Below are 15123 nucleotides of genomic sequence, written 5' to 3'. Positions count from 1 at the left end.
AAAACATTTTTTTTAACAACATAGTGCATGACTAAGATCTGGAATGGTGTGTCTCAGAGTGTGGTGGAGGCAGATTGAATTGAAGCCTTCAAAGGGGAATTGGATAATTACTTTTAAAGAAATTATTTCATGGGATGTGAGTGTCGCTGGCAAGGCAAGCATTTATTGCTCATTCCTAATGGTGGTGGTGAACCACCTTCTTGAACCACTGCAATCCTTCTGGTGTAGGTTTATCCACAGTGCTGTTAGGAAGTGAGGTACAGGACTTGACCCAGCAACAGTGAAGGAACAGCGATATAGCTCCAAGTCAGTATAGTGAGCAGGTTCAAGGGGAATTTGCAGATGGTGGTGTTCCCGTGCATCTTCTGCCCTTGTCCTTCTACGTGGTAGAGGTCACCGGCTTGGAAGATGCTATGAAGGAGGCTTGGCAAGTTGCTGCAATGCATCTTGTAGATGCTGCCACTGTGCGTCAGTGGAGGACAGAGTGAATGTTTAAGGTGGTGGATGGAGGGCCAATCAATCAGGCAGGCTGCTTTGTCCCGGATGGTGTTGAGTTTCTCAGGTACAGTTGGAGCTGCACTCATCCAAGCAACTGGCGAGTAATCCATCACACTCCTGACTTGTGCCTTGTTGATGGTGGACAGGCTTTAGGAAGTCAGGACCTGAAGCGAAAAGATTTGGAGGGCTACAGGGAAAAGTTAGGGAGTGGGACTAGGTGAGTTGCTTGCCAGAGAGCTAGCACAGACACAATAGGCTGAATAGTCTCCTTCTGTGCTGCATCCATTCTATGATTCTATAATAACCACACCTCCAAAATGTGTACCATGGTAGCACTGTACTCCCCAAAGCATTCCTTGATTTGCTAGATGACAAAAAAATCACTGCTGATTTAAGTAACAGCACTCTGTGAAGTGTCACTATCCTGCATTTAACAAGGAAGGTCATATTCATTACTGCTTTGTAGTACAACAAATGTTAGGACTAAACAGCCAAAGAATATCCAAAGCCCGTTCTGTGCAGCCTTGCCACTGGAACTTGCAGCCTGTTCGGGTGAATAGCATGTCAACACAATTAGACTACTGGATCACTTTTGCTTTGCCACGGCTTCAAAGTCTATGGTTAATATTATCCGGGGGAAGATAAAGCAGGCTGACACAATCCAGTCTTTCTGCTGCATCATACTACACATCCAGTTGAACACCATCACAATTTTAGCTGTTCTTAGAAATTAATCAAATGTTAATGATCATAATATTCAAAAATAACCAAAAGAAAGACACCTATTGCTGCCAGATTAAAGAATTTATGTCACAGGACAAGATGCATTTACTCTGCCCATAGCACAGCTGCCATCATTAGCAACACCATTTCAAAGCATGATATTCAATTCCTTCCATTCACTGAAGACTGGAAATAATCAACCGTTGCCCTGACAACTTCTAAGACTGAAGACTGAGCTTACTTAAGGCCAGTAGAACATGAAGGATAACCTCTTCCCCTTCAGCACTGACCAATTTTTCAACAGCTGCTGCACTGACATAAAAAAGCATTGTAAGGTAGAACCTACTTCAGACACTATATCAAAAGAAAAGGTCACAATGATTGTTGAAAAAAATAACTGCAAATAGAATCAGTTTTATAGAAAACATATCTTCATTTCAATATTCTAGTGTCCTAACAGATTTATTACAGCTAGACTTTCATTCAAAATCTTGTCCATATTTTAGTAATTCTACATAAGTTTTCCCCAGATGGGCAATTTACCATTACAGAATAATGAAATGTTAAAGTGGATAAATTGTGCCAAATACTTTGGTTTGGTCTATAATATATAGTCACTCTGACCAATAACCTGTTAAATGATGCACTTTCCCAAAGTAAGCAAAAGCTTATCTTTCAAAAGCTATCTTTTAATATTCAAGTTATATAGCCATTAGCTCCTGCTCAATCAGACTTACTGAAAACACAATGTCAAACAGCATCATATATGTAAACCACATTGCCAGAGGTGTGAACTACTCAACTGTATGTAATGGTTTTACCCTAAAGCATTGGATCAGTTTGTCATATGCCAAAAAGCATTGAAAAAAATTGTTAAATACTAAATAAAAAGTAATACTTAAATATTGTTTTTAACATACAAACGTTGTAAATATCATGTCTAATTTACTACCACTTTATCCCAATAGGTAATCACATTAAGGAACAAGGCCGTTAACCCATAGCCTTCTGCGAAGGCAAAAAAATAACCTACAAGGTTACTATGACAAACGTTGCCACTAGGACTGTACTGCATTAAAGGACCAAATTTTGCAGAAATCGTAATTATATCAGGCATACGTTGTGCATACTCAGAACACTGTTGAACTGAATTGAACTGAAAATATTTATTAAAAATACACTGTAACACAATTAGCTAAATAAACAATGAATGTGATCGATTAAATTGGTCATGGTCAGCGACAGTGTAATCATTACTAGCTTGGGAGGGATCGTTTGGTTGCAGATAATGCAATAAGTTACCTAATGGGTCCTAATAAAACACATATTTGAAAGATGATGTATGATATTAATATTTTCCTAGAATCAGCTACTATAGATAAAGGGAGCATTGATCAACAAAAAGAAATCCCGCCGCAATGTCCGTTTTTCTATATGACGATTTCACCGGCTTGTAATAAAACATTTTTAAGTTAACGCTAATCGATTAGCTTGCAGCCCATAGTCAACTAGAAATATTAATCATCGTCGTGCTGTGTTCTTAGTTGTACTTATCAACAGTGCACTAAAAGGTGCAGAAACAGTAAACCACTAAAGAAAATAATATCCATGTAGGAAGTATTCTAGTGCAGATTCAACTCAAAAAATCCGACCGTGCTGTAATCCAAAGCCATCTAGTGGACAAAGCCAGGAGGCAAGGAAAAATACAGCAATCAAACCAATTTGTCAGAAAAATATATCAATTGATGCCCTCAACTTCCAGAAAAAAACAAGGCAATGCGCAATTGGAATCTCAGTAGGGCACCAGTCTTACACGCGCACTTCTTAAACACAGGTCACTTCAAGTTTCGATCGCTTGAATAGTCTTAATCCCAGGGTCCGGTAGGTTTTGCAGGCTTTCAGGTTGGAAAGTGAGTAGCAGCTACGCGGGAAATAAGGAACTGTGGAACAAACCCTTTTGTTTCAACAAGAGGGAAAACATACATAAATAAATTGGACCGCCTGGTCTTCTGGCCGTACTGATAGCAGCACCTGTCCCCAAAACCAGACGGCGCTAGGAAAAGGTCCCGTTATTCCTGCCCTGTCTCCCGATCCAGAATACAACTGCCTTCGAGAGGAAGGATTGTTGTCCTGCGTTAGGAGAGGGGAGGGGGGGGGAGAGACATTTCTGAGGAATGGGCGTTCTGCTTTGGAGTTTTTTTTATGAATGGGGTGTAGGGGGGGGGGGGGGGTGTTGTGCTGCTTTGGGAAAGGCAGGAAGAGTATTTCTGGGGGCGCCGGAGGCGTGAACAGATAAAAGCGTTAACCCCGGGCGAGGAAGGAGGCCAGGTAGCTGCCGGCGCGAACTCCCTCACCACTAACAGCATCAGACCGTGCCCACACCTCCACACACCAAGCCAGTAGAGCAAAAGCTGGGCTCCAACACCCACGCTCCTGCTCTCCGTGCTAAAGAGGACAGTGACTTGTCAACAAGCCGACGCTTCACATCTCCCTCAGCCCCCCCAACCCCTTACCTGGAGGCGCCGCGCCAGGGACAGGAGCCGAACGTGTAAGCAGGAGATCTTTCATTTAGTCCGAGTCTATCCCACCGCATGGAACCGCCAACCGATCCTGATTCCGCTGCCTCCCCACTAAGCTCTCGGCCTCCGATCTCAACACCACCTCCCACGACCAGTAGGCTGGGAAAGTTTTCACATTCTCCCGCACCTCAACCCAACCTGACGCCAGATGTCCCGCCCCTTGCCCGCCGGCGTTCCGCTCGTTCCATTGGCCATCCGCCACCATCCCGCCCTCCATACGTCACCGGGGCACAGCGGCACGGCTCTCGATTGGTCAGATGCAACCATCACTGGATGGCACCGCCTACTCCCTCCCGCTATTAATTGCAGAGGGGAGCAGAAGCCCAACAGTACGATGGGAGTTGTAGTTTAGGGGGGCCTTCCCCTGGAGAAGTTGGAAGTCCAGCTGGCCTGGAAACGGACTACAACTCCCAGAGGTCGATGAACAATTAAAAAAAAACCCAACATCATACCGCGATAGTTTCTGAGGCAGCGTTACCAAGGTTTCGGCAGCGAAGCTTTTGTAAGGACGAAGTTTGCTGTTGGGTTTTCGGTGACTGGGTAACGGGGGAGGGAAGAGGGAGAAAAGGAGGGCGGGGTGAGCCTCCCACCATTCGCCCTTCTTTATGACCATTAAGTATGAGTGCAGCCAACACCCCTACCACAGAGACGCTCTTTTCCCTGGAGCTGCTGGTGGATTACGTGCAGCTCGAGCCCAGGCCATGGACTCGCCCCGGACCAGGCCCCTCGCTGGCGGTGGCTTTCAGGCTTCTGGACTTCCCGACTTTGCTCGTCCATCAAACTGAACCGGAGCGAGTGGAATGCATGCGACGGAGCTGGGAGTGCAGTAAGGCTAACGCGGTCCCCGAACAGCCGCCGAGTGCCACTGACATCCCGTTCGGCAAAGGGAAATCCTGCTTGTTCAAGATCAGTCTGGCCTCCCTGCACAGCCATTTGAGTAACACCCCGCTGTACGCCATGCTGCTGGACGTCTTCCCTCGAGTGCCCAAGTTACTGGGTAGTTGCCTGATTTCGCTGGCAGATGCGGTGGAGAAAATCAGACGAGATGTTGAGGAGCAAGGCACTGAAATGCCTTCCGTGCGTGGAAACAAGAGCCTGTACGGTCTGTATAACCTCATGGGTGGAAAGATCGGCCACATTTCGGTAGGATACAGGCTCCTGAGTTTGGGGGCGGGTTTGTTGCCCCACATTCCAGAGAACCAAGTCCTGAAAGTTGGAATGGGAGACACGAAGGAATTTCCACTTAAACCTGTGGAAACGCTTGTTTTATCCAAGGGAGCACGTGTCCCGGAGCAGGTCGAGCAAGAGAACGAGAAGGCCGCGCATCAAGTTACCAGGAAAACTCCATCTCACTCCGCAACCAGTCCCGATCTGCTGCTCGGTGACCGGGTTCTCGTCCAGCATGTCCAAATAAGCGAGAATGAAGTACCTGTTGTCATCTCGATGTCAAAGGAGAAAAAACGTAAACCAGACAAACTGGCGAAACGGGCACACATGGAACACCAAATGAGACTGTGGAGAATAGAAACTGAACAGAGTGTGGATATGGGTGTCGATAACGTTTTTTGTCCGCCCCCAATGTACTACAACCAGTCAACTTGTGGACCCGGAAAAAAATTGACGGACATACACAGAATAGTGCAACCCGCGACAGACTCTGCCCCACTCGATGAACTAGATCCTGATAAAAGCGGTGAATCGTTCGGAATGAACCAGAATTTAAATTATTCCAGGCTGTCTGGAAGTAAGTCAGAAACGACATCCAGGTTAAAGAGACAAGTACAGAAAAGACTCCCGCAGCTTGATCCAGGTAGTATCAGGCAGTTGCCTTTACTCAATGCGCTTCTGATAGAGCTTTCTCTGCTACATGACCAGGTTCCTCAGAAGATTCCTCTTACCATTCATCCTCAGCTTGCTTGGCTTTACAATGGATTGGAGAACGACTCACCTAAATTTCACAAACCAACAGCATCAGAGTGCCTGAGATCTACCAGTTCAAATTTTAAGAAACATAATGAGAGATTTCAAAAGCACCCAATATCCCTAAGACGTTTTGAAAAAGAAAATACCACGAAACAAACCAAGACACAGAAAGACTCAGAACATCCAAAAAAGAAGCTGATGTATGGATTAACACATACATTGCGGTTAAGGCTACAGCAGACAAACCCAGATGTGTTGATATTGCATGAACAAAGAGAGCTGTTGAGAAAAAGACAACTGAAAGAGAGAAAGACTACTGGAACATGCTATAAAGGCAAAGAGGAAAGAGGTTCTTCGACACTTCTCGAAAATGATCAGCATCTTCCTGGAAAAACCTTTTCTTTGCAAAGTGGCTGTTTTGAAGAAAACATTGAAACATTGATTCAAAACAGTGTTAAACTTGACTCCCCTCATTCCTCAAAGGTTCTAAGAAATAGAAATGTTAGAGAGAGACACAACTTTGAAGCAACCTCTGAACTGGAAAGTGCCACTAGTAAAGGGCAGATGTGTGTTCAAACTCTGGAACTATTAAATCATTGTGTAGAGGTGTCTGATTCACAGAAGTTGAATAAGAAAACAAATGACAGGATACTTGTTGAAAAAGATGTAGAGATCAGTTTGCCTAAAATATTCAATCAGGATTCTGACCAAAGTGCCAATGAGACACATAATGAAGTAGTGGATATGCTGCAGTCTTCAGGAATGAATCCTGGCTTTACAATTGATGCAACAGTAGAAGACAGTGATGCACAGATCTCTTCTAATACCTACAATGGTAGTCCTGACCCCAAGTATTCTGAGGACTTCACAAGTCCTGAAGCAACAGGATTCTCGGATAATTTTACCAGTCCTGAACCTACAGGCAGCTGTACAGATACTGATGGCCAGGGAACAGCTCAAAGTGAGAGGGAAGATGATTCAGTTCCACTACCAACACCATCTGAGCGATCTCCAATTCGATCTTTAAGAGGAACATACATTGTAAAAGGTTGCCATCAGAGAGTGGTGGCCTCAAATCTATCTGATGCAAGCAGCTCAACAGAGGGAAATCTACTCAAAAATATACTGAACCCAACAAACAAAGAAGAAAACAAGAAACACCTTGAGTCAACTCCTCTGCAGGGTTCTAGGTTAGACAATCCAGTCAGCACTGTCCTCCGACTTTCAAGTTCAACAACTGGATGCATATCTTTAGAGGGGATCCAGTCTTTGGGGACATCTCAAGTGAGTTCCTACGAACCATCCAGTGTGTCTGACCTCGCCAGCCTTGAAATTAACACAACAGATATTCAAAAAGATCTGGGTGAATTGGACACAATGGGAATTGTCAATGAGTGTAGACACATTTCTGAACTAATAGGCAACAAACTTCCTGGATACACTTTATGATGCTATCACACTAGCTATCAAGCTAATTTGTTGATTGTGCTTAGCTTCCTAAGACTGTTATAATTCATTACATTTTCTTTGACCCATGAGTAAACTTTATCTGCACATTGTCATTTATAATACACATGACAAAGTGGGTGTGTAAAGAGATATGTGGTTTTAGCCCCCTATCTGAAAGTGTTCTGCTTCTTAAGCTTTTTGAATCATTAGGAAGTGAACAATACCCTCCTTCAATCCCTCTCCTCCATTGTCCAGTTTAGATGCCTTCCATCTTCATTTTCTATCTTTCCAACTGTAAACTAAGCAATCTCTACCAGCATCTCTTTCCAACCCTAGAAAGACATCATTAAGTCCCCTCCTTCCTTTTCCTCCTCCATGTGCTGCCGTTAAAAGCATCATCTGTTGGATCAGGCTCTATATGTAATAAAAACAAAATGCTGGAAATATTCAGGTCAGCCAGCTGATGAAAGGTCATCAAACTGAAACATTAACTGTTTGTCACTCCATAGCTGCCTGACCTGAGTGTTTATAGCATCTTCTGTTTTTATTTCAGATTTCTAGCATCTGCAGTATTTTGCCTGACAACATCCAGTTCAAGCTTTCCAACACTTCTCAACTATTCTGGAAGATTGCTTGTTTGGCAGCACTTTAGATAAGTTGTAATTTTCACTAGTTAAATATGAGGAAGAATGAAGCCATTATCTTCGCACCCTTTCTCCCCCCTCAACGTATTCCATATAGTTGCCACAGACTCTTCCGCCTTCCCAGCCACTGTCTCTCTTGAACCAAACTCCAGTGTCGCATTTGACCCCCAAGCTCAGCTCCTGACCTTCATATCATCTTCACACACCGTCTGCTTCCATCTCTTTCTGCTTCTAGCTCAGTTTATCTGGTATGCTGAACTCTCATTCTTTTTCATGCTTCCAGACTTGACTATTCCAATGTTTCCTTGGTCGGTCACCCATATTCTCCACGACCCTCTATAAACTGCAACTCATACATATAGAACCCTATTCAGTGCAGTGTCCCACTTGTGCATCACCCTGGTTCTTACAGGCCTACATTGGCTTCTAGTCTCCCAAATCCTATATTTTAAAATTTCTTCTCTGATTTTATTTTCTTGTGCACCATCCACCTCACTTCATCACACCACTGGTAGCTGTGTCTTCAGTCACAGGCACTCCTTACTTCTTATAGAGAGATATCCATTTGGCTTCTAAGGCTAACCAACTCCATTGGCAATTATTACTAAAGGTAAAAAAAGGTGGAAGTAACTTAGAGCAGTTCAATTTTAATACATTGAGGGAATGATCATAAACTTGTATGGAAATAAATTTTGAGGATAGTGTGAACCAAAAACAGAAATGTTTATAAATACAGAAGTTAGCGCCTATAAAGGGAAAAGAAATAACAGAAAATGCTGGAAATACTTAACAGGACTGGCAGCATCTGTGGAGAAAGAAACAAAGTTAATGTTTCATGCCTGTGACCTTTCATCAGAAAAGTTACTTTCAAGTATAATTGTGTTTTGTTGAAAAGTTACAGCCAAAACATTAATTATTCATCAAAATACAATTAGATCTGAAACATTAACTTGCCTTTTTCTTTACAGATGCTGACTTACCTGGTTTATATTTTCTGCGTTTATTTTGCTTTCAGATTTCCAGAATTTGTAGTTTTACTTTGTTTCAGGATATCATGGTATAAGTAATTCCTTTTTGTCATAGTGAAGTCTGACCTAGAAAGTGCAATATCACAATTTTTGAATATCCAACAAATGATAACTGTGACCAAAATCTAACAATCTGAAACAATCAAGTAACTGGAATTTTTTAAAACATCATTTTGGCTACAACAAATCAGAACACAGCCAAATTTTCCATTTAAATGAAAACAATTGGACTATTAAATCACAACTTTTGAAATTTTTTATCACCTGTCTTTTTTTCCTCAAGCCATCAACGACATAAAGGTAAGGAAATAACATACATTAACACAGCACCTTTTATTACTTCAAGATATCCCAAAGTGCTTTACTATGAATTAAGTTCTTTTGAAATGTAGTCATTGTTGTAATGTACGGAAATGCAGCATTCAATTTTCACACAGGTCTCAAACAGCAAGGAAATAAATGACCAGATAATCTGTTTCAGTGATGTTGGTTGAGGGATAAATGGTGGCCAGGACATCAGGAGAACTTCCTTGCTCATCTTTAACTGTGCCATAGGATACTTGATATCCATCTGAGAGGATGGATAGAACGTCATCTCAGCCCAAAGAGTGTGCCTCTGACAGTACACGACTCCCTCAGTACAGCACTCACATTTCAGACTAAATTATGTGCTCAAATATGTGGAGTGGAGGTTCAGCTCATGACCTTGTAATTCAGAGATGTGTTTGCTACCACTGAGTACCAAGGCTGATGACTGAGAAATTCAGTTTATACATTACTAGTTAAAAAAAGAATTATCAAGCTGCCAAAATCTAGTTTTGTCCCCTTAGGTCAAACATCTGTCAAGTAACTGGGTGTTGAGTATATCAGCTACACTGAATTGACGAGCACTGCTCCTGGTCACCTGGCCCTATTCACAGCGCATGCTGATATGCTCCAGCTCACCATTCAAGGTACTTCCTTCACCTATCTGGATCTATTCTAAGCTGTAGTTTCTGCTCACCTGTCTTTCCTGCCCTTTCAACTTGTTCTTGGCCTAGTAAGGCTTTAAATACACTTATACTGTCAACAATACAGTGTGAGCATATCTAGCACTAAAAGCCACCCTAAGCCGGCAAGCACCGTGAGAGGCAGGAATGAGTTTGGAAGATGAGGCTTGAAAATAGAATTTAATTGTCCAAAATACTGGTCAAAATGCCATGAAATAAAAATGGAATTTGACTTGTTCAGTCACTGTAAATCAGTGGCTGTTATATACATCGCATGCTGTACAGCATAACACCAGGACTATTATGATGCAGTCAATGGTAAAATATCATGTTATCATGTTGTTCAAATCCCAGAGGGAAACTTGAAACGACTGTCATAATCCATTTTTGCATTTTGTAATTTCAGGATGCAGACTTTGAATTCAGTAGGAATAAGACCACCGAGTTGCATTTTTAATATGAAACTAAATTAACCTTTATTAATTTAACAACAAATTAAACAGACACATGGCTACAAATTACTACTATTATAACTCTTTGACAAATCCCCAAGTTAATCATCTCCAGGTAAATTTCCACTAAGGCAACAGTAACCCATAGACTTTAAATAGACACCAGGCAAAGCACATTTGACCTTACGAATTCCAAACGAGGTTCTTTTGCAAGTTGGTTGGAGGCGTACAAGCTGGTTAGGTCTTAAATGCCCCCACCTTACTCAAACTCCTTTATATACCTAGCTTTTCCTTTAATGTAAACTTTCCATTGTATCAATAGGTCTTTTGAACTTCAGCTCTTCTAACAATAAAACCCCTTTCATAGCACCAATCTTATTAGTAAGCTGAAAAAATAAACACATTGGCTTCTTCTAGCCAGGTGCAAGATTTTACCCGCAGTCTTGAATGGGTTATTCAACAAATGCAAATGAACACTTTACCTTACTGTTCTCCTTATTGTTAACCCAATTAACATTTCAAAACTACTATACATCAACACACCCTGAATAGCTTTAATCCAATTAAAACACACACACTTAGACTGAAACCCCCATTAAAATTCTATTTTAAAAAATAATTTCCAATAACATTATACACATTAATATCTCTTCATGACACAGCACACACTCTGATACGCCATGAGCACTGAGGGTAGCAAAGACCCAAAATGTACTCTAGGTGGGAACTTCATTCATCAACACGATTGGCTCGGTAGCACCACTACTGACCAAGCTGGCTAAGTCCTGAAGTATTAGGGGGAGGCGGTGACGTAGTGGTAATATCGACGGTAATCCAGGTTAATGCTCAGGGGACACTGGTTCAAATCCCCCCGCCCCCATGGCAGCTGATTGAATTTTAAATTCAATTAATAAATCTGGAATTGAAAAAAAACGAATCTCAGTAGGAAACCTTTGTTGTAAAAACCCATCTGGTTTACTAATGTCCCTTAGGGAAGGAAATTGGCAGCCCTTACCTGGTCAGGCCTACATGTGACTCCAGACCCACAAGCAATGTGGTTGACTCTTAAATGCTCTCTGAAATGGCCTAGCGAGCCAATCGGTTGTACCAAACCACTACAAAGCCTAAAAGGAATGAAACCAGACAGACCGCCTGGCATCGACCTAGACACCAGAAATGATAACGACACTCCCAGCACTGTTGAAGCTGCAAAGTCCTCCTTACCAACAGCTGGGGGCTTGTGCCAAAATTGGGAGAGCTATTCCACAGAATAGTCGAGCAACAATAAATTCTCAGAATCATATCTTACAGACAATGTCCCAGACACCACCATCCACCAGAGGTGGTGGCACACTGGTATATAGTCAGAAGGGAGTAGCCCTGGGAGTCCTCAATAAAGTATAAAATAAAGGGAGAGCCTGGAAAGGAGGTGCAGGAACAGAGGGACCTTGGTGTATACGTGCATAGGTCATTGAAAATGGCAGGGCATGTTGAGAGAGCAGTTAATAAAGCATATAATATCTTAGGCTTTATTAATAGGGGCATTGAGTACAAGAGTAAGGAGGTCATGTTGAATTTGTATAAGACACTACTTAGGCCTCATCTGGAGTACTGCATCCAGTTCTGGGCTCCATACTTGAAGGAATTGAAGGTATTGGAGAAAGTACAAAGGAGATTCACAAGAATGATTCCCAGGATGAAGAACTGTAGCTATGAGGATAAGTTGGAGAGGTTGGGACTGTTTTCCTTGGAGCAAGGAAGGCTGAGGGGAGACTTGATTGAGGTATTCAAGATCCTTAGGGGTATGGACAGGGTAAATAGGAACTGTTCCCACTCAAGAGAACATCAAGAACTAGAGGGCACAGATTCAAAATGATTGACAAAAGGAATAAATGATGTGAGGGAAAATTTTTTCACCCAAAGGGTGATTGGAGTCTGGAACAAACTTCCTGAAATAGTGGTGGAGGCAGCTTCGATCAATGTACTCAAAAGGAAATTTGATTGCTACCTGAAAAGAGAGAATGTGCAAGATTATGGGGATGAGGCAGGGATGTGGGAAGATGTGGAATGTTCTTTCAGAGAGCCAGTGCAGACTCGATGGGCTGAATGGCTTCCTTTACTGTAAAGATACTGTGATACAGTGACTCTGAACTTCATGGCATCAGGTCACACGTGGGCAAGAAAACTTCCTGCTGGTTACTACCTACTGCGCCCCCTCAACTGACGAATCAGTGCTCCTCCATGTTGAACACCACTTGGAGGAAGCACTGAGGGTGGTTAGGGCGCAGGATGTACTCTGGGTGGGGGACTTCGATGTCCATCATCAGGAGTGGCTCGGTAGCACCAGAACTGACCAAGCTGCCCAAGTCCTAAGGGGCGTGGTTGCTAGACTGTGCTGCAGGCGGTGAGGGAATCAATTTTTTTATTTATTCATGGTATGTGGGTGTCACTGGCTAGGCCAGCATTTATTGCCCAGCCCTAATTGCCCTTGAGAAGGTGGTGGTGAGCTACCTTCTTGAACTGCTGCAGTACATGTGGTGTAGGTACACCCACAGTGCTCAACAAGAGGGAAAGGCTGACTTGATGTCATTCTCACCGACCTGCCTATCACAGATGCATCTGTCCATGACCATTTCGGTAGGAGTGACTACCGCACAGTCCTTGTGGAGACCAAGTCCCATCTTCACATTGAAGATACCCTTCGTGTTGCATGGAACTACTATGGTGCTAAATGGGATAGATTTCGAACAGATCTAGCAACTCAAAACTGAACATCCGTGAGGCACTATGGGCCATCAGCAGCAGCAGAATTGTATAAACTCACAATCAGTAACCTCATGGTCCAGCATATACCCCAATCTACCATTATCATCAAGCCTGGTTCAATGAAGAGTGCAGGAGGGCATGCCAGGAGTATGACCAGGCAGACTTAAAAATGAGGTGTCAACCTGGTGAAGCTGCAACATAGGAATACTTGCATATCAAAAACGTAAGCAGCATGCAATAGACAGCTAAGCTCTGCAGTTCTTCCACAACCAGTTATGAATGGTGGTGGACAATTAAACAACTCACTGGAGGAGGAGGCTCCATAAATATCCCCTTCTTCAATATTGGGGGAGCCCAACACATCCGTGCAAAAGATGAGGCTGAAGCATTTGCAACCATCTTCAGCCAGAAGCGCCTAGTGGATGATCCACCTCGGCGTCCTCCGGAGGCCCATAGCATCACAGATGCCAGTCTTCAGCCAATTCAATTCACTCCCCGTGATATCAAGTAGGCACTGGATACTGCAAAGGCTATGGACCCTGACAATATCCCGGCGAAAGTATTGAAGGCTTGTGCCCCAGAACTAGCTGTGCCCCGAGTCAAGTTGTTCCAGTATATCTACAACACTGGCATCTACTCGACAATGTGAAAAATCACCCAGGTATGTCCTGTACACAACAAAAAGCAGGACAAGTCCAACACATCCAATTACCATCATATCAGTCTACTCTCGATCATCAGCAAAGTGATGGAAGAGGTCGTCGACAGTGCTATCAAGTGTCATTTAGCTCAGAACTAACCTGCTGACACTTAGTTTGGGATCTGCCAGGGCCACTCAGCTCCTGACTTAATTATAGCCTTGGTCCAAACATGGACAAAAGAGCTGAACTCAAGAGGTGAGGTGAGAGTGACTGTCCTTGACATCAAGACAGAATTTGACTGCATATGGCATTGAGGGACCCTAGCAAAACTCGAGTCCATGGGAATAAGGCAGGGGGGAAATTCTCCACTAGTTGTAGTCATATGATTGAACAATGTTCAGCACCATTCACAGCTCCTCAGATATTGAAGCAGTCCATGTCCATATACAGCAAGACCTGGACAATATTCAGGCTCGCTACACAAGTGCCAAGCAATGGCTATCTCCAACAAGAGAGAATCCAACCATCTCCCCTTGACATTCAATGACATTACCGTTGCTGATTCGACCACTATCAACATTCTGGAGGTTACCATTGACCAGAAACTGAAATGGACCAGCCAGATAAATACTGTGGCTACAAAAGCAGGTCACCAGTTGGGAATTCTACGGCAAGTAGCTCACCTCCTTACTCCCCAAAGCTTGTCCACCATCCACACGGCGCAAGTCAGGAGTGTGATGGAATACTCTCCACTTGCCTGGATGAACATAACTCCAACAACACTTAAAGCTTGACAGCATTTAGAACAAAGCAGCCAGCTTGATTGGCACCCCCTCCGCCACCATTTGCTACTTCCAGCACTGCAGCAGAGTGGCAGCAGTGTGTACAACCTACCAGGGGCAAGGACAGAAATCATGGGCCCTGGTGCTTCTCCTGTTTCCTCCCCCTTCAGGTGCCCAGAATTGCATAGCCACAGTGGAGTCAAACTGTTTCATAAAGGTTTAGCAAAACTTATTGGCTTTTGTACTCAATGCCTCTTTTTATAGAGCCCATCAAAAGCTCATGTTTTAGTATGCTACACTTTATAACCACAACTTTGTCACACACACACCACTTGGTTGTTCATATTATGCAACCAGCTTCGCTTCTTTGAACCTGGCCCTTTGCAATATCCGGATAGCGACATCCAAAAGACTTGAACCTCACAAGCACTGCAAACAACAATTGTGTGTATAAATTAGAATATCTTGAACTAACAGTGACATATTCTAATGAACCATGACTCCTGGTTTCACTTACAAGGTTAAAAATGATAAAGCCTTGCAGTAAATTAGCCTCAAACAATTCGCCTGCAGCAATGTGCTATTTCTAGCCACACAATTGGGCTTTGTTAACAGAAAAATTACACTTTGCTTTGAGTGATTAATATTT

General features: G+C 43.1%; 2 protein-coding genes across 5 annotated transcripts in view; one reads left to right on the top strand and one right to left on the bottom strand.

Annotated features, from left to right (window-relative positions):
* The window catches only part of LOC144680703 (signal-induced proliferation-associated 1-like protein 2), a 637588-nt gene extending 633609 nt beyond the window's left edge, over positions 1 to 3979 (bottom strand). For 3 of the 4 annotated variants that reach the window (XM_078541959.1, XM_078541961.1, XM_078541962.1), the window contains exon 1: positions 3735 to 3937. The gene's annotated coding sequence lies outside the window, so the exon portion shown is untranslated. Of the gene's footprint in view, positions 1 to 3734 lie in introns of all 4 variants that reach the window. The other variant, XM_078541960.1, reaches the window with a different exon arrangement.
* A 280-nt stretch (positions 3980 to 4259) lies between these two features.
* On the top strand, positions 4260 to 9102 carry map10 (microtubule associated protein 10). Its single transcript, XM_078541958.1, has one exon. It carries the CDS (start codon positions 4419 to 4421, stop codon positions 7170 to 7172), a length of 2754 nt encoding a protein of 917 aa, XP_078398084.1. The 5' UTR covers positions 4260 to 4418; the 3' UTR covers positions 7173 to 9102.
* Positions 9103 to 15123: the final 6021 nt, after the last annotated feature.

The sequence above is a fragment of the Cetorhinus maximus genome, chromosome 5 (genome assembly GCF_964194155.1).
Source record: "Cetorhinus maximus chromosome 5, sCetMax3.hap1.1, whole genome shotgun sequence".
Lineage (NCBI taxonomy): Eukaryota > Metazoa > Chordata > Chondrichthyes > Lamniformes > Cetorhinidae > Cetorhinus > Cetorhinus maximus.
Note: the sequence above shows the minus strand (reverse complement) of the source record. Positions and strands in the feature narration are given on the sequence as shown.